This window comes from Sinohyriopsis cumingii, unplaced genomic scaffold (genome assembly GCF_028554795.1).
Source record: "Sinohyriopsis cumingii isolate HCF-2022 unplaced genomic scaffold, ASM2855479v2 utg003580l, whole genome shotgun sequence".
NCBI classification, from domain to species: domain Eukaryota; kingdom Metazoa; phylum Mollusca; class Bivalvia; order Unionida; family Unionidae; genus Sinohyriopsis; species Sinohyriopsis cumingii.
In genome coordinates, this window is record NW_028316534.1 from 1 (window position 1) to 21,117 (window position 21,117).

The window sequence follows — 21,117 nt, forward strand, 5'->3', positions numbered from 1 at the left end:
TATCATTAGCAGCACCAAGAAAATTAATACAAAATTTCAACAAAGTCACTGAGTCATTATATATAGGTAACACATACCACTTTTGAAATAAGGCTACATCTCCTCACCATGTTTTAAAAAATCTAGATACTAGTGTGTAAATATAGCATCATAAAAACAAAGCAAAAAGAATATTTGATCAGGAGCTATATACAAAAACTCAAAGCCAGTAAAAAGTAAAATACTGGTTATTGGGACCTTTTGCGTTGTTGAAGTATAGGTCACATTACAAACAAGCTGGAGATCATCATCAAAATTCAGGATTATAGCATGCACAGTGCCTGTCAAATTAACTTCAAGTACACAATTTAAACAAAATTACTGAAGTATGGCTCATAACAATGTACTTTTGTAATGTGGCTGTACTGCTTATCAAGACGCATCTTCATTAACCTAGGTAGGATAGCAGGTACATAGTATGCAATAAATCCCCCAAAAAGAATATTTGTGTTCCCAGTTGGCCAAATGTCCTTGTTTTTTCATTGGCAACCCTAGCATAGTTTTCGCCCATGTTAACAAAAAAAAAAATGACCTGCCTACCATAATTTTAAGAACACATATCTTTCACTATTTATCAAAATAAAGAAAATTTGAAGACTTGTCTACACACTGCCACTATGAAACGATTACATGAAGACATAAATCCATTGTTGTTGTTGTTGTTGTTGTAGGGTTTCATGCCATTTTTCAGCACAAGATAGGCTATACGTAGCAGACAGTATGAATGGTGGAGGAAGAACCCAGAAAAACCCCAGAAAGAACCACCGACCCACGAGAAGCTACTGGCATGCTTTCTCACATACCCACATTGGCCGAACCTGAGAATCGAACCCATGCAGACAGAGGTGAGATGGCAATGATCCGTAACAGTGAGCAATTTAGACCACTCGGCCACTTGAGGCCCCAGGCTGTTGATGCATATCCAAACTAAGTTTCATGATTCCACGTATGACAGAGTATGCACCGGGTGGAAAAACACCTATCTGGTAATGAACAAAAATACAAAAACTTACCTCAAGCTTAAGTAAAATGTGAAATATAAATAACAGTGACCTATTCTGTTCTAAAAATGAGGTATGAAAAGAGATGCTTACACAGTCCGTTAATTCATTTATAAAAAATGCATAGGAAAGATAAAATTTACCAAAGTCAGTGAAGTATAAAATAGCAGTTATTGTGATCTACTTTGCAATGAGAGTGTAGTACTAAGGTGCTACAGTTTCAGATTTTGTATAGTCTTAGATTTTTAATAAGAAAGAATTTCCCAGGTTTTCCTCACTGGCTGTAATGGCCATTTAAAATACATTGTATATATTAGGTATTGTAAAAAGAACTTATTATTCTCTTTATTTTGGTGTATGATTGATGGGAATAATATGGGTTATAAAATATACAGCTTGACTTTAGTTCCGATGAGCACCTATAAAAAAATCTGTTTGGTCATTTTACTTCCTTGACTGGGGCCCCAAGAGGCTGAGTGATCTAAACTGCTCACCATTACGGATCACAGCCATCTCACCTCTGTCTGCGTGGGTTCAAGTCTCAGATTCAGTCAGTGTGAGTACCGTATTTACCTTATGTTTTCGGACTGCAACAAATAATTACTTTTTTTGTCATCCAAATACATATCAAATTCTTTAATTAGGTGTCCAAAAACATACAGGTGAAGGTAGATTTATTTCCCCACCCCCATGTCTGTAACAAAGTTACCGTTAGCTCACATGACGACGTGCTGCCAAGAAGTAAAACAAGTATTTTGTCAAGCGCCATGGAAAGGATAATGAATGAAACAGGCATTACTTGCCTATTTTGTCTATGTGATACATGTCCATCCACCAAAAACACAGCCATACTTGTATTAGAGCCATGATTGTGTGCGTATTTTCCAAAAGAACCGCCATATTACTAATCTTGCTATCCAAAGTTTAACCCTCTGCTAATCGGTGATCATTAAAATCTACATTACAAATGCGCGCAAGCTTAATTTCTGTGTAATTAAGATATTAATTCAAACTAAACAAAAAGATTTTGGAATTATAATTTTTAAGATATTTATGACAAACATTTTAGTATCGAGAGTAGAAATACCGGTACATGTATAATGACTAATCTTAGAGCACCAAGAGTAAAAGGCTCCATATGGGGTGAGTGTTGCATGCATGCATAGGAAGGGTAAAATAACAAGCAAGTTGCAATATACGAGTTGGCGTGATTAATATGTTGGTATATTTTTTTTAACAATAATACCAGGAGGCTGCACATCCAAATTGCAACCTCTTGATGTGAGCATCAATAAACCTGTCAAGAGCTACCTCCACCGAGGCTGGATGGAATACATCAGGGATGCTACGAATGCACTAATATCATCTAATGAAAGCAGCAACGGACGGATCAAAACAGCCAGCAAACAGACTGTATTGGACTGGGATGTAAATGCCATGGACACATTGAAGGAAAAGCGCACAATGATAATTAAATCTTTCAAGTTATGCGGCATCAGTGTCAATCTGAGCGGAAATGAAAACGCGCTGATCAGAAATGACAAACAATTAAACAATATGGATGATGACAGTGATACAGAATTTGAGGGCTTTTTGCCTGAGGACCTAAAAATGGCTATGAACAAGCTACTTGATATTGAATAATATATTTAAATATATTACAGCATTAAATCATATTTCTTTTCATTCTTTGATATTGCTACTTATTGTGTATGGCCTAATATAACAATGTTTATCTATCAATCTTATCTGCATACATACATACATAAATATATACATACAATTAAAAAGTTTAAATTATATTAGTTCATGGAAGTTCATGATCACAATAAATAACTGGCTACCAAGTGAAACGAATTTTGTATCAGTTAAATTAACGGTAAACACACTGTGACTTTTACAATAAAACGAAGCAGCAGATCTTCCTAGATTGTGTCCGAAAACATAAATTGTAGAAAAAATTGTAGCAGAGCAATGTCCGAAAACTTACAAGGCATTTAAATATTATATTTCCAAAAAACAAACTGTGTCTGAAACATACGGTAAATATGGTATGTGAGAAAGCTTGCCAGTAGCTTCTTGAGGGTCGGTGATTCTTTGCAGAATTTTCCTGGGTTCTTCCTCCACCATTTATACTGGCCACCATGTATAGCCTATCTTATGCTGAAAAATGGCGTAAAACCCTACAACAACAACAACAACTTCCTGGACTTCAGAGGTAAATAGTGAAGAGCTGATAACTTCTTTTACTTTTTCTGTATTTTCTAATTCATTCATTGCACTTTCAGGGGCTGGTATTGTATAGACTGGCAAAATGTTTTCCCTACATGTATTTTAACAGCTTCTAAAAAAAAGTGTATTAGACTGATTGAGGTTGATTTTTTGAGCACATGGGAACACCCAATTTGGAGAGCTAAAAATGGATATACACCTCTCCCTCGATAAATAGCGCACAACCGGGGTCCACAAACATAGACCGCACTATAAACAAGGCATGAGTTACGAGGGACCTTCAAAAAATTGAAGAAAAAAAACGCTTTGACATCAAGAAAACTGTGGGGAGGGGGTCGGCATTAGGGAACTGGGCTGTTTAATGACTGAATCCTCATTTTACAATTACGTCGATAATAATTTTTAATAATGCACTTTTTCTAATGAAGTTGTTCATTATTCAGTTTAAATAACATTTTTTTCTCAAAATATCCAACATATGAAAGATTGTTCCTGCTGGTTTGAACAACCATCATGTGTACGCAAAATATCTGTGTATTACATCACTGCTTTTTGTTTTCTTGATGAGTCTGGTTCCCATAGTGGTGTTTAATAGTATCTTGCCAAATCGGTAGTCCATAATTTGGGAACTAGACTAACTGTTGATACACCACCAAACAAGATTACTTTTTTTTTCTCAAAAACACGCGACATTTATTTCGTGACACGTCTATGTCGAAACTCAAGTTTTTATTGTTCATTTAGTATAATGTTAATGTTGTGATTTCATTGGAAGTAATAATGAAATTTCTTATCATCCCTGAAGATATCTCTAAATGCCAGTTCAAGAATTCTCTGAACCTCGCTTGCCCACAATGGTCCGTATCGGTGAAATCATGTTCGATATTTTATGAAGTATTCATTTCATTTGGCTGCCTTGTTATCTTTGATCACAGTTATGAAAGAGTTGGTTAATTTAAGGTAGTTTCTGTTATATACACAATAACGTTTATTACAGTATTCGATTGATCAAATGAAGTGAGTTCACCCGACATACAACTGAGGATGCTAGATTTTAAGTTAGTCCAATTTTTGCGCCTTTTAACTTTTCTTTTATTCCACCTCCTGTTTTTATTCAAAAGACATAATTAACGTGATAATACAAAGGAGGCCAGCTTTTAATTCAGTACAACAATACAACAAAATACTTCCGCAATTCAGTTATTAAAACACGGTCGGCACTTAATTAGGTTCTCGTGGACATAGCTGTTACAGTAGATTGACGTATTTTACATTTAATTACAAGAGGACATATGCATGCACATTGCATTTATGACAATTACACTTAAAAGGAACTAAAAGATGGAACTAGAACACAAATTTCAATTGATAAAAGAATTATTTAATTTGTATTTATTTATTAAAGTACTGCCTCCACTCAGCATAAGTGACATTTTCATTGATCGAAATTTCCTTACATATCATTAATTGCGGTGTACTAGGAATGTCGTTTGGAAAGAAAATGTAAAAAATTGTATGAGCTATTTTTAAATTTGATATTTCATAGTGTTAATTAAAATTTCCAGGTCCTATCTACCGTTTTCAATGATAAAATGAGCGATACATCAAAGTTTCCGTTACGACTTTTGATCGCCATTTTCTTCAAGTTCAACAAATAGGGATACATTTTTGGGATATTTTCAGGTTTTAAAAATGGGATCCATGCCTGACACCATGTTATAAGCGGGTTCGCGTGTTTTCAGGGCGCGAGTTATCAAGGGAGTGGTGTAATGAGGAAATAAATTTACCTGTGGGATCTTTGAAGGTGATAAAAGCCTCTCTCCTACTTTTCCCGAACTCAATGCTCTCTATTTCTCCACCACCACACCTCTTTGTATTCTCAAAGAACATCTCCAGAGTCTCATGGGAAACTGATCTTGTGAAGCCCTTCACTCTAAGCATCCTTTGGGATTCATCCTCCTTTTGACTTCTCAGACATTTCTTTTCAACCTCTTCTGTGGCTGCTTGGATAAGATACATTTAAAAGTTATGATCTGTGTGAAATAGTTGAAAAAACAAAATGTAAAACTTAGTTTTACAGTTCTGAACCTGATACATTTAATACAGGTAAAAAATAAGTACTATTACTGCATATGGTAAGCCATTTTAATCTGAATCAATACAACTACAATAAATTAATATCAACTTTAAAAAACAAATTAGTTTTATATATGAAAAACATGGATTTCAAGTACATTCATTTCTAAGATGAGTTACTACACAAAATTATTCCATTTATGAAATATTAATATTTACTGATACTGTTAGTAATTTGTAGTGGGTCCATTTCGCTAATGGTAAAGCCTTTTCGTGTAAAGGACCTGTTTCATGACATGGAGCCATTATCTCCACTTTATATTCAAAAATAAATATTAAATACTATATAAAATGAGTTACTAAACAAAATAATTTCATTTGTGAAATAAAAATATTGATTGAAACTGGTTGAATCTTGTTCGTACTAGCAATTCCAGCTGCTTGTTTGAATTTCCCTAGAGCAGACCTATTCATATCAGACAGGTGATCTCATTTTTTAGTGAATGTCTAAGTCGTTATAACGGACCTATAGAAAAGGATGAGGTAGATAGTTTCTAACTACTTACTAGTTGAATCAATTATTTCAAGTAACTTGTGCTGTTGAAAGACTGAATATAATAAAAACAAATATTGATAATTACTACTTCCTAATTCAGACTATGAAATAGATACATCTATTTACACAAATTATGCCTGTAAACTGTGTCAAGGCTTAAATAGTTTTAATCTATGATATTTATCCCCATCCCACCCTCAAAGTGGATTCAAACAAATTAATTTCACATGTGTAAGTTGACCAGTTCCAAAGGTGTGGAAAACAACTAACTGAAATTGTAGCCAAGGAGATTCATGAAGTGCTAGACATAAACAATGTCATATGCATTCTGAAAAAATAAATAACATCTGCATTAAATGCATGTCTGCAGTGTAATTTTGTGTTGAAATAACTATACAGTATTTCTTGTTGAACACCATTTGTGTTAATAGGACTAAACAGTAATTAAAATGAAGTAGGCATGAGACAAAATAAACTGATTTAGCTATCAGGCCATTCTGTCTTCCATGAATATCAAGTCCATCAAACTCACTAAGTGGTCTCTTATGGACTATAGGGGTAACTAGATGTAACTGCATAACTCCTAGGATGGTTTAGAATCAAATCCATAGTCTCTATAAACTTGAGTAGGGTAATCTAAGAAAAATATAAGTAAAAAGCAGTTTAAGAATTAACAACATTCGTTGGTTGCCCAAAATCACAAATTTAAAAATACTTCACAAGTGATGTAGAAAGCCACCGCCACCTGTTTACTTACTGATACATTCCATGCTATAAAAAAGAATTAGCTATTTGTTAGTTTGATAGAAATTAATTAATATTTTGCAAGTGTCTTATTTATTTTAATCCTTCTTAAAAAAAAGAGAATTATTAAATAATTATAAAGTGTTTAATACTATTCTAAGCCACATGAATGTGTACAGCATCTGGGAACTGTCTGTTCCACTCACTGCCTAAATCTGTATGTGTAATTGATATGTACAATGAGAACTGAAAGAATGGGAGACAAGAAAATGATTCTAAAGTACTAGTGTTACTGAAAACAAATCAATAATAAAATGATATATCAAACTTTGATTTAATGTTTATACATGCCATTCTTTCATTCTGGAGCTGCTGTAGATACATACATGAAATAATGGGACTTTGACTTTATTCTGTCATGTAAAATTTACCCATCATCGTGATTCATCTAATAAATAAATAATCTACATTGAGCATAGCTAAGTACAAACTTTCTACTTCTAATTATAGGTAGCAAACTTTCCTTTTAAATTATCTCATTATATTTAAATATATCTAATTATAGGTAGCAAATTTCCTTTTAAATTATCTCATTATATTTAAATAAATCTAATTACAGGTAACAAACTTTCCTTTCAAATTATCTCAGTATATTTAAATAAATCTAATTATAGGTAGCAAATTTCCTTTCAAATTATCTCATTAATTTAAATAAATCTAATTATAGGTACTGTAGCAAACTTTCCGTTCAAAATGTAATTCCTCCTAAAAACAGTCATTTCATTAGTTTATTTTTTTTAATCAAAGAAATAAGATTTTTAATTACTAATATTATACAGCAATTAATTAACACTACAAAAACGAAGCACAGCTATTAATTAATCATTATGTATACACAAACTGAAGCACAGCAATTAATTAATCATTATGTATACACAAACTGAAGCACAGCAATTAATTAATCATTATGTATACACAAACTGAAACACAGCTATTAATTCATCATTATGTATACACAAATTGAAGCACAGCAATTAATCATTAGGCATACACAAATTGAAGCACAGCAATTAATTAATCATTATGTGTACAGAAATTTCATCACAGCAATTAATTAATCATTATGTGTACACAAATTGAAGCACAACAATTAATTAATCATTATGTATACACAAATTGAAACACAGCAATTAATGAATCATTATGTATACACAAACTGAAGCACAGCAATTAATTAATCATTATGTATACACAAATTGAAGCACAGCTATTAATTAATCATTACTAATACACAGAATGAAGCATATTATTACAACATACATGTCACTGATGTTCTGAAAAAAACATTCAATAAATATCATGTCAATCAAATCTGGTAGTGTCTTCATGTAAATGATCCCAAAGTGGTTGAATTACACAAGTTCAACTGTCTGATTGATAACTGCATCAGACAGACATTTTAACATGACTGTGATCATTCATAGAGTAGGAATCAGCTTGAGTGATAATGTTGTGAAGGTCAATTAATAAAGAAATTAATAAAGTACACTGATCTTCAGTGGTGACTCTCCACCCCCACCCCATGGTCTCTAATAACTAATTCACATGTCAGTCGTGGAAATGCAATTTCATTTCAAATTCCTTGCAGTGTTTGTTTTACTTCCAAGTGAAATGGTTTGGATTTATCAGTACATGAGACTGGCAAAAACACTAGACAGCCAAATTTCATTATATTGCAGTTTAGCTAGAATGCACTCCGCTGACTTTGTTCACATCAAAGATTATGACAGCCTAATCCTCAATGCAGAATAGTCTACCCACTTCTTATGTGCAATCTAACAAAGCTCATATGAAGTATGTATAACCATGTATGAATGAAGTATGTATAACCATGTATGAATGAAGTATGTATAACTATGTATGAATGAAGTAGGTATAACTATGTATGTATGAAGTATCTATAACTTTGCATGTATGAAGTATGTACACACTGTATAACTATGTATGTATGAAGTTTGTATAACTATGTCTGTATGAAGTATCTATAACTTTGCATGTATGAAGTATGTACACACTGTATAACTATGTATGTATGAAGTATGTATAACTATGTCTGTATGAAGTATCTATAACTTTCTATGTATGAAGTATGTATAATTATGTATGTATGAAGTACGTATAACTATGCATGTATGAAGTATCTATAACTATGTATGTATGAAGTATGTATAACTATGTATGTATGAAGTACGTATAACTATGTATGTATGAAGTATGTATAACTATGTATGTATGAAGTACGTATAACTATATATGTATGAAGTATCTATAACTTTGCATGTATGAAGCATGTATAACTATGTATGTATGAAGTATGTATAACTATGTATGCATGAAGCATGTATAACTTTGTATGTATAAAGTATGTATAACTATGTATGTATGAAGTACGTATAACTATGTATGCATGAAGTATCTATAACTTTGCATGCATGAAGTATAACTTTGTATGTATAAAGTATGTATAACTATGTATGTATGAAGTATGTATAACTATGTATGTATGAAGTATGTATAACCATGTATGTATGAAGTATCTATAACTATGTATGTATGAAATATGTATAAATATGTATGTATAAAGTATGTATAACTATGTATGTATGAAGTACGTATAAATATGTATGTATGAAGTACGTATAACTTTGTATGTATGAAGTATGTATAACTGTGTATGTATGAAGTATGTATAACTATGTATGTATATGTATAACTATGTATGTATGAAGTATCTATAACTTTGTATGTATAAAGTATGTATAACTATGTATGTATGAAGTATGTATAACTAGTAATTGCAAATAGTCATTGCTGATGTACCTCACATGAGGTTTGATTAATTACCTGGGCTGCTCCACCCTACAATTTTTTTAAAAATAAATTCAAAAATATTTAATGAGAATGGCTTGCTAACATATGGAAAGTTTCTGAAACTAAAAGCACACACAAGATCTCACATTAGGCTTTCATAGCTGTAAATGTTTGGATGTATTTTTATGAGAAAATTCTAAGTATGAAAACCTCATAAGCCTCATGTGCCAGGCATGCTCAGTAAGAACTTCCTGAAACATTTTTTGTTGGATGTAGTTTTGGAGGGAAGCTGAAGCATGACCTGGAAGTTTAAATGTGAAAATCTGTAATAGTTCTCAGGTTCTCAGGTACAAATTGTCTTCTGCTAACTGATGTACATGTACATGATTCCAAGTTACAATATGCCTTATCTGAACATAAATTTTGCTTATAAAATGACATCACCAAATAATCAGTGTTAATGATATGTACAGCAATCAAGTGCCAGTGTATTTTAAAAGATGTCTTTTCTAATTTCCTTTTTAACCTAAAGATAAGTTTTTATTTTAACTAATATAAAGAATAGGATTTTTTTTTCCTGCAAAACAGGGCAAGAATGTGTGTTTCAAGTTATTTGGGGGACAATATTTTGTTTAATCCCAGCGCCCAGTCCAAACTGGTCAGTCCCTCATAGCTGTCAATACTACAGTATGTCTTTTCCTGATTTGACAAAAAGAAAAATCATAGCTGAACTTGTATAAATATAATACATTCACTTTTATTGCTATTATAAGGCAAGTTTTAGGACAGAAAACTATGCTAATGTTGTTTGGATTTTTTCTCAGTTAAGATTGCCAAATAAAGCATTAAGACTGCCAAATAAAGCATTTAATGAACACAAAATCAAATACTATTCTTCTTTTGCACCTGTTAGCCTACCACTCACTCCTGCGAATTTGCTCATTGTGAGCAGGCTCTTGCTTATGTGTGGGAACCCAGCTTGCTCACATGAGCAAAATCGTGCTCATATTAGCAGTTGCTTGCTCAAGTGTCATTTTTATATTTTTTTTATATTCCATTGCTCCTGCAAGAATTGCCTAAATTGCATGTCAAAATACACATGAAACTATCACAAGTGAGATCTTATGAGAGAATCTCACATGTAAAAAGGCTAGACAATTTTGTTGTGGAGGCTAGTGAGTAAGGGACTGTTGGTCACGTGTTTTGTTAACAGTAACAGAATGATAACATTATCCACATAAAAGGAATTTTACAACTCTCAAGCCATCATGTTAATACCATGATCTTCAGAATGCTCTGACAGTACAACTTTGTGGACAGTGGCTTAAATAAATGATCATACAGATGAAAGTCATATAAGCATTTGGTTTGGTGTTGTTGGCTACATTGGATCCATTTATCACTTAAAATAGATGAAAACTTGTTTTAGGGCTTGAGCATGGCATGTGTTTTATTTGTGCCCTACTGGTGATAGCATTGTTTTAGCCATTCAAACAACCTCCATTTTGTTAATGGCACAGTTTTGTTAATGTATAATTTGGACACATTAAAGAGGTAAATCACAAAACTATAAATATGCAAACTTTGACAGGCAAATCCATGAAATTAAATACACACAAAAGTATTTGGTTTCTTAGCATCTGACCACAATAATTACCTTACCTTATTCTACGTTATACCCACACAATAATTACCTACCTTATTGTACGTTATACCCACACAATAATTACCTTACCTTATTCTACGTTATACCCACACAATAATTACCTTACCTTATTCTACGTTATACCCACACAATAATTACCTTACCTTATTCTACGTTATACCCACACAATAATTACCTTACCTTATTCTACGTTATACCCACACAATAATTACCTTACCTTATTCTACGTTATACCCACACAATAATTACCTTACCTTATTCTACGTTATACCCACACAATAATTACCTTACCTTATTCTACATTATACCCACACAATAATTACCTTACCTTATTCTACGTTATACCCACACAATAATTACCTTACCTTATTCTACGTTATACCCACACAATAATTACCTTACTTTATTGTACGTTATACCCACACAATAATTACCTTTCCTTATTCTACGTTATACCCACACAATAATTACCTTACCTTATTCTATGTTATATCCACACATATCCTAATATGTGTGAATCCCTCTTTTTCTCTAAATTTGCATGAATAACCTCCCTAACCACAAGTATCTCTATTCCAGCCTGTCTCTAAGGAAGGTAACTGTGGCTGCTTGAATCGACCCAGAACATAATGATCTTCGTACTTGTCACCATGCATGTCAACTGTATATTTGCCACTTTAAGTGATTATCAGTCTCAGAAATCCATCTTATATGGCAGGAGGTAATTCTGTAAATTGGCCCATGTGAAATTTCTTAACATAAGCTATGGTGATTTTAGCAGCAATTATTGCTTAATAATTAAAGATCCAGATATATTTTTGGAATTAGGTGTTTTTAGGCTAGTGTTGTACTTAAAACTGACGTGATGCACATACTCTTCTCATAGTTATTTCACAGTATGTAGACAATGAAATACCAATGGTCAGCTAAGAAGCAGAGCTTGCCACCCTTAGCAGTAGAGACATCAGTTAAAATCAAGTAGAATATCTCAAAAATGGACTGGAGGGTAACTAATTAGAATTGCATCAAGCTCTTTAGTACACAGTGTTTTCCAAAATTATCACCTAGAGAAAGTGCTTGTGTTTGCACAGTAATCAAAAGGTACATACATGTACACCACTTGTCTAATAAATAGAAAAAATGACATAGAGGTATCATAAATGTTATTGGAGTCATGTCTGGAAAGGAAAATCGGGAAAATGGATCAAGAGACAAATGGGCAAAAACATGAAAATGTTGAAAGTAAAGAATTTTGAATGGCAATAGGCAAATCAAGACCATTAGTCTACGTTTACCAAGTTTCATCGGAATATATTGCACCGTGAGTTTCAGAGTTCTGAGCAGTTTCAGAGTTATGCTCCAAATAATAATATTACTAGATGGACTCAAAAACTGATATAAACATTACAAATATTGAAACTGATGAATTCTGAATACGATAGTGCTCAATTTACGCCATAGATGTGTTCATGATGTTATGGCATAAACTGAAACTGACATAAATCAAAAGTGTTTTCTCAGTGAGCAATGAGATGTGTGTGCATACATGTACACAAGCTATACACAAGTCACAGCACATGGCAACAGCAATGGTGTAAAATCAAGCACAGTGATGCAAATTGAATATTATTTCTTCATTATAAATGGCATTAAATTGAAAGTATGCAAATCGAATTAGCATGTAGCAAGCATCACCTGTAGCAAAAAGCAAATCTACACCTCTAGTCTAATACAAAATATAGAAAATATCAAAGAAATATGCAAGCTGAGCTTAGAAATGGAAACAGGAAAATGGATAGATGGATGGAAAGAACAATGGGCAAACACATTAAAAGATTGAAATGGAAGAATTCTGAAGAGCAACAAACAAATCTAGACTACTAATCAAATATCTGTACCAAGTCTCAGTGAGATATCTTGAACAGTTTCAGAAATATTCTCCTGAATTGAAAATGGTTAAAGACAATTAGACAGACAAACAGACAGGCAGGCAGATAATGTATCAAAAAGCATTACTGTGTATAACCATGAAGTGTTTGAAACAGCATGACATCAGTGCACTTACCATGAAATACCTAATGCCATAGTTCATGCCAGAAGAATACTTTAATGCAAGCTGGTGTGGTGGAAAAAAGTCCATTTCACAATAACCCCTATACTAAATAAAATCAAAGGAGACATCACAATGTCAACTATCAAACAGATGGCACTGAAAAATAGCAGTTGGGAATCTTTATACACCTACTCAAGCTATTGTCTGAAAAAAAAAAATACATTTGTTGCTCTGAATCCAATGTTCAACAAGCTACTCACCTGAAGCATCATGTGTGTCATTTAGTCTCGTATATTTTTTAATATCCACAGATGAAAAACTTTCAGTACCATCCTCTGATGGCACCCTTTCCATCTGCAGAAGACTCTGAGTTCTACCTTGCATGTTCACATGGTCTCCAATCTCTTCCACGAGACCAGTTCCAGGAACAGCTGACCTTTGCCCAGCTGTAACTGTTGACCCTTCATCTCCAATGAAACCTCCTTTAGGAGTCTGGTAATACATGGGTGACCTCATGTACATCAGTGATGCCTGTGATGGTGAAGGATATATTGGATGGAAGGATGATGTTGGATTATGCTGCACAGGAAGTGAAGGTGCTGGATGTTTTGTGCCATAAGGACCCACAGGATATGGACCATAGCTCATTCGGTGTCCACCAGGTGGGATAAATGGCATGGCTTGCCAAGGATAAAATGGATAAGAACCTGTATAACCTGGTGGGACCATGGAGCTGGCAGTGCCACCAGATGAATTTGCTTGTCCAGGCATTACATATGCATTTCCATGCCAGGGTGATATGGATGAATTTACCTGCCCAGGTGTGAAAGGTGAATTTACTTCCATTGATGCCATAGGAGATGCATTCACATCCTTTACGGATACTCCTATCACTGGTTGGGACATTCCCATATTGGGTACTTCAGTGTCAATGCCCGGTTGGGGAAGTGTCAGATTTGGGGAATATCCTCCAATAATGTTCTCGACTTCTGGCAATGTCCTTGTCTGTAAGGATACTCCTGTACTTGGTTGAGGCACTTCTATCGTTGTTGCTTCAGCTTTCACATCTGGCAATGAAAACTGCATTTCTTGTTTAAATGCTCCTGAAGGTGATGATGTCTTCTCTGGTAAAAGTGATCTTTCATTATGAACTGGAGGATTCTCTTGTAACCATGCAACCTCACATTTTTGATTTATCAAATTTTCTTGTAGTGGCTGGCTGCTAATGTGTAATGTCCTCATTGTAGAATTGAGATCCTCATTATCTGGAGAAGAATCACTGTAGCATGCATCAGTTTTCCCCTCTTCATCATCAACATTTTCAACTTCTTCTTCACTGTGATTGAATGGAATGTGCAGTTTCTCATATCCAGGTCCACTTTGATTGTCTCTATCTTGTCTACAACCTTCCTCTTTCACATTTTTGATGATTAGAGAAGACCATGGACTGCGTTTGGCTGTCAGATTAATTGTACCCTTCTTCTCAGATGTCGTTTTCATGTTGATACTTTCAGGATATGAATCTTTTGTTAGATTTTCTTCTGAGCTAATCTGTCTCTCATCAACAGTATCTTTTGATAGATTTTCTTCTGAGCTAATCTGTCTCTCATCAACAGTGTCTTTTGCTAGATTTTCTTCTGAGCTAATCTGTCTCTCATCAACAGTGTCTTTTGCTAGATTTTCTTCTGACCTAATCTGTCTCTCATCAACAGTGTTTTTTGCTCGATTATCTTCTGAGCTAATCTGTCTCTCATCAACAGTATCTTTTGTTAGATTTTCTTCTGAGCTAATCCGTCTCTCATCATCAGTGTCTTTTGCTAGATTTTCTTCTGAGCTAATCTGTCTCTCATCAACAGTGTCTTTTGCTAGATTTTCTTCTGACCTAATCTGTCTCTCATCAACAGTGTCTTTTGCTAGATTTTCTTCTGAGCTAATCTGTCTCTCATCAACAGTGTCTTTTGCTAGATTTTCTTCTGACCTAATCTGTCTCTCATCAACAGTGTCTTTTGCTAGATTTTCTTCTAAGCTAATCTGTCTCTCATCAACAGTGTCATTTGCTAGATTTTCTTCTGAGCTAATCTGTCTCTCATCAACAGTGTCTTTTGCTAGATTTTCTTCTGAGCTAATCTGTCTCTCATCAACAGTGTCTTTTGCTAGATTTTCTTCTGAGCTAATATGTCTCTCATCAACAGTGTCTTTTGCTAGATTTTCTTCTGAGCTAATCTGTCTCTCATCAACAGTGTCTTTTGCTAGATTTTCTTCTGAGCTAATCTGTCTCTCATCAACTGTGTTTATTTCCATGATACCTATTGAAGTGGAACCAGATTTAAATGGACTACAATCTGTGCTTAGATTATTTTGGAAATTTGATGAATAAAAAATTCTGACTGAGGGTTAATCTCCTGGAAATAATCACCCTGTAATGTTTGTCCATCTGGGTCCAAGTTAGTGTGTCCTCAGAGTCTACAGTATGACCTTTAATACCATGGACTTGTATCACATTGGGCTGTCCACTCTAATGGGTATGCAAACTTGCAAAAAAGTCATGTGAATTGATAGATGCAAGGGGCTCAGCTTTGATCAATGATTCACTGGAACTTTCTTCATCACAGTCCTGTAAAAATGAAATCATAATATTGAGTCCTGTACATACAATGCAGTTTCATTATAGTTTTAATAGTAATAAACGTACACAACATAAAAAAATAAACAAATATCTGAAACCTCACAATAATTAATTAATTAATTATGAGAAAATGAAGAATACTTTTACCTTCTGAGTAAAGTACCTCACACCTTCAGAGGCATATAAAATTTTGTGGAAACAATATTTACATTAAAAATGAAAGGAAGAATGAATGTACATAATAATTGTGGGTTAGGATCATACAAATATTTTGCTTAAAACCTGCATAAAGTACATATTCATACACATAATATGAAAAGGCAACTGCCAGAATGTTTGGCGCAAGTTGTAATATGCTAAATTGGTTGAAACGTTTAATTTTAAAAATGGCATGATTCTCCTGTAGGATCACATTTATTGCAAGTCTGTATGCCAAGGTTGCAACCTTTGAACAACATTGGTTTACCTGTGCAACCATTTTTATTTGTGAATGGACTATCTTCTTATATTCTTGTCAGAAAATAAAACACACCTCCATTTTGGTTCTTTTCTTAACCAGCTGTAGGTAATGAACCACATTTTTGGAATTTTGGTTCCTTTTTCTTCTCTTCTTCTCAGCCACCAGTTCCACATGCTGTGAACAAGGTATAGTCCTACAAATTAAGATGCCTCAACCGATATTTTTGTTTTGAGGGGTATGACATCTTACTGCCTAAATAGCGGCCTTGTTTGGTATATTCAGAGGTCAGCTGACATTAGAACGAGTGGTCAAAGTTTCAGGAATGTCTTATACAGTTGGCAGCCCATATCGACACTCTTTCACAAATTTAAGTCTAATTAATATACCGACTTTGCTGACTCTGTCCAGATGTGATCCAAATCGGACAGAGGCAAATGGATGCATTTTCATGTTCCACTGACCTACATTTAAACTGGTTGAAATGTGACAGTAGTCAATAAACCCCGAAGTAGGCTGAAGTAAGCTTAAGTGGGGACTTGATTCTTTAACAGAACAAAACATTGCTTTTTGTTTCACAAGGCAATATAGATATAGTTTTGTTTAGTTAAATAAACAAGTCCCCACTGAAACCTACATTGACATCTCTCAGCTACCGTCACATTTCAACCAACTGAAATGTATGTCAAAAGAACATGAAAATGCATTCAAATTCTAATAAAATGTATATATTTCTCATTATTCTCTTTTTCTTTTATGTGTATTAATTGTGGCTCACAGATAAGAAAAGCCTGAGGGAAATGTAATCATTGCAGCCTCTGCAGGCAAGGACATGTATCTCATGTCACTTTCTGCAAATCAAACCACTGACATGCAAGTTTTTCTCCCAAATGGTCAAGGAATGAGAAAATTGTGGAAATTATCACATTAAACACGCAAATTGTATTGAGGTCTCTGATTAGTTTATTTAATTTGATTGCTATGGACCCTGCACTTGTTCAAAAGCAATTTTCTGACCTGACCATCCAAGGACTGGATCAATTGCCCTTGTTACTGATTATGCAAGATATCATAGAAGTGTTGGTTAGGTCAAGATCACAGACACTGGTAATTACTTAGTACTAATGAACCGCTCCAGTGGCGTAGTGGTTAGAGCATCTGCCTTGGACGCGGGAGGTCATGGGTTCAATCCACGGCCGAGTCATACCAAAGACTTACAAAAATGGTACTAACAGCTGCCTTGCTTGACGCTCACCATTAAGAGTTTTAAGTGTTTGGACTAGTCGGCCTGGTATCAGGATAATTTGTCTGGGTGGGACATCATGCTACATGTCTGCGGCATGATGCTCCAGTGCTAAACATCACAATAAACTGCCATATTGCAGACATCATAGCGATATGACTGAAAAATTGCTAAAGCTACGATAAAAATCCAAGTCGCACACATACACACTTATACTAATGAGGGTAAAAGCAATTTAAACTTTCATTTTTTATAAATTTTCATTATAAAGGGATTCAAAATATTATATTCCTTTAAAATATTTAAAATATTTTTATTCCGTATCTTGTACAAATTATTATCAATATATTTCAATTGCAATAATCATCTATGAACATGAAATATTGTTCAAAATAATGTAATATATAATAATACAGCTCACATTGGTAAAATAGATCATCCAGATCTAGTGTTTTAGCATTTTGCACCAACCACTTAAAATGTCTTGTGTCTTGTATTAGATGCCACAGTGTTTGCCCAGACCACTTACATTAAGTAAAATGCAATGTATCTTGTATTAGACTTCAGAGTGTTCCACAGATCTAATGTTAAGTACATGTACTATCAGTTAATTTAAGACTTTTGCAAAAAATTCCTTAAAACCTGAGATGAAAGAAAATGAAGTGTAACATTAATACAGAACTGCAAGATAAATATACCATGTTAAAGATGTTCATACATGTAAGAGAACAGAGAAATCACCTTAGGACAGATCAAGAAATTTGCAAAAAAAATTGGTCTGGAGTGTTGATTAAAAATAGGGAGGATTTGTAATGACTTGATTTTTAGCACGGAAACAGACAAAAGTGAACTATTTAATGAATTTCCAATTTCTATATTAAAATATGCACAACATCTCATCACATCAGTCATTCCATTGAAATAATGTTAATTGTTTTATGCTACTTGAGCTCTTTAGTAATCCAGCTTAATCCATTAACATCTTTAATCCTGTCTAAATTACTAATGATCACATGTAGCATACTACTATACAATGATTACATTTAGGTTATCTGTCCAATTAGTAATTAAAATGCCATGTTTGCTCTGCATAGGCCAGTTCACAGTCATATGATCACAGGAAGTCTGGAAAAATGTATGTTCCAATATATTTTAATAATAATTCAGAGTGTGTTACAAGGAGACTCCAATGAGGGGGGAGTCACTAGGTGTCAATTCAGGAGGAAACACCTCCATGCTGGGAGATTCACATCTATGGACTTTACCATTTTCGCCTGTTTGGAAGTACTTTTTTATATCTTGTCAAGGATGAGAATGGCATCATAGATCACTCTACATTAAAAGCTGTAAGCTGTCGAAATCTTGCTGTACATAATCACTTAGAAGTCAAGTCCAACTACAATGAATAGAAGATAAGTCTATATACATCTGTCTGTAATTCACATACTGAAAATTTAATCAAATATGTCAACACATATTAAATTGCACTACCCTACCATTGTGAGACCTTCTAAGGACAAAAAGACCATCAAGTTGATATGTGTATCAATAATGTACTGGGATGCGTACCATGGATCATACTGACACAAGCGTACCATTTTACCCGTATCAGATATGCATAATATTTGGAAAAATTACTATCTATACTATATTGCTAGGGCTGGGAGGGAGGTAGGTATAAGAAATGTACATACTGCGTTTTCTGTGACCAGCATTATTAAAAACAGACATTAAAAAGTTACAAAAGTAAGTCTTCTGTAAGTATGGAATGTCAGGGGACATAACTCATTAATTATCTTGCCACCTTGGATCCAGAGTAGTGGTCTGCAGTTACATCATACTTCCAATTAAATTTTGGGATACTGGAATGCAAAATCATTGGAACTTAATGGAAAACTATCTGGGCCTTTGCTGATGACATTAAGTGACCCTTGAACTGTAAGTGATATAATTCTCTGAAGATGCAAAAACTTTAAAAAATGTTTTCTTAAAATTGCCAACTTATCAAAAGCTATCCATTTTTATTATTTCTGATGAACCATATATTCGGTGCCTGATGTCTCAGTTCATCAGTTCTACTTGATTCTGAGGCTAATACACAAGTCAAGCTCTGCCTCAGATATTCTGCACACTGTTGACTACTTGTGTAAGAGCTTTACTAAGTTATTTTCATATAGATTTGTGTTTTATATTCTCATAAACATCATAACATAAATATCATAATATTCGCGTCTCTCCTCTGGACATTAATCTATTCACTTTTGTTTACTAAAAGGTCTCACTGTACGATTTTACCCATAAAAATGTAGCCCCCCCCCCCCACCACCACCATAGTATTGTTGGTTTGTTTCGCATATTTCTCATCCTTCTTGGGCAAAAAAAATTATTAAAAAAGGTTGCACTTCCTTAGTCTTGTCATTTGCCAATCGATTGCTGCTATCAAATTACCTGAACAAAACTAGTCAGCTAAAAAATGTCAAGGATTTGTAATGCCAGGTGATTTAAATATAATCTGAACGATTTCAAAGGGAACCGTTGAAATCAGGTATCAAAATAATCCATCGCTTGTCCGCCTGTGTTTAAAAACACAGCGTTTTCATATGTCTGCCATCATCAAATATAGATCGGATTGTCCTAACCTGATCACCACGTCATCTGCATTGAAAAATGATGTTTTGTCTTCCATCACTGTTAGCAACAGTTGGTTTAGATAACTACTTTCGCTTTAGATTCCAGGGAATGTTTGGCTTGGTTTACAATTTATACTTGATCTAGCGGTTCATGTTATTTTTATAATGATCTTAACCAGTCTAGCTTGTCTTAACCAGTCTAGCAGTATTTAGGATTCGTGTCACCCTGGGCCATAGTCGCTAAACACACGACTCAGTTATTTAGAGATTTACTATCCTATTTTGGATATTATCCCTACGCCGACCAAATTTGAGGTCACGTCTGTATGCTAAGAGCAACAAATTAGTTCCAACTGTTCAGTTTCATTACTTACTTAAATCAGTCTAAAACATCTATGGGAGGTAATTTTAAACTAAACACAGTTCTTTCAAAAAAGTGTGCTGAGCCGGTGGTTACTGGAGCACTTCAAATTTTCATTTTCGGAGGTGAGTAGTTCTGCACGTTGCTCTTCAATTTCGGAAGTAAGTAAATCCTGCGTGTAGTTCTCAATCCCATAATGCTTATTTAGAAAAGTGATAGGTTTTCAAAAAAAAAAAAAAAAAGAAAAAAAAAAGAACTTGTGAAGTTTTGATTCAGGTCACCAATATTAGTTCCTGATCAGTACTCGCGAATGCACTTCTTAACTTCTCATTTAGATGATGATACGTGAGTTATATTTAGGCACTCTTTGTATTGATTTTAATGAAATGTTTTTGTTGTTTGGAATAGTATGGTTGTCTGTGTGTATTTTGGCGTCAGTGCACAGTGAGTAATGACGCATGGTTGTGTCCGGATGTGAAATCTGTGACCTGCTACATGTTGTTTTGTTTAGTCCAGCTTCTAAAAAGAAATTGTGGTTAACCTATGGTGACAACTTAGAAGG

At 34.0% G+C, this 21,117-nt stretch overlaps 1 protein-coding gene across 1 annotated transcript; it reads right to left on the reverse strand.

Moving 5' to 3' along the window:
• Positions 1-5,059: 5,059 nt before the first annotated feature.
• LOC149769591 (uncharacterized) lies at positions 5,060-20,300 on the reverse strand (the record flags this gene model as incomplete). Its single annotated transcript, XM_089949835.1, has 3 exons — positions 20,204-20,300; positions 13,499-15,852; positions 5,060-5,272 (listed from the first exon to the last, which is right to left on the reverse strand). Coding segments are annotated over exons 2-3 (2,254 nt in total), but the record flags the coding sequence as incomplete, so codon positions are not given.
• Positions 20,301-21,117: the final 817 nt, after the last annotated feature.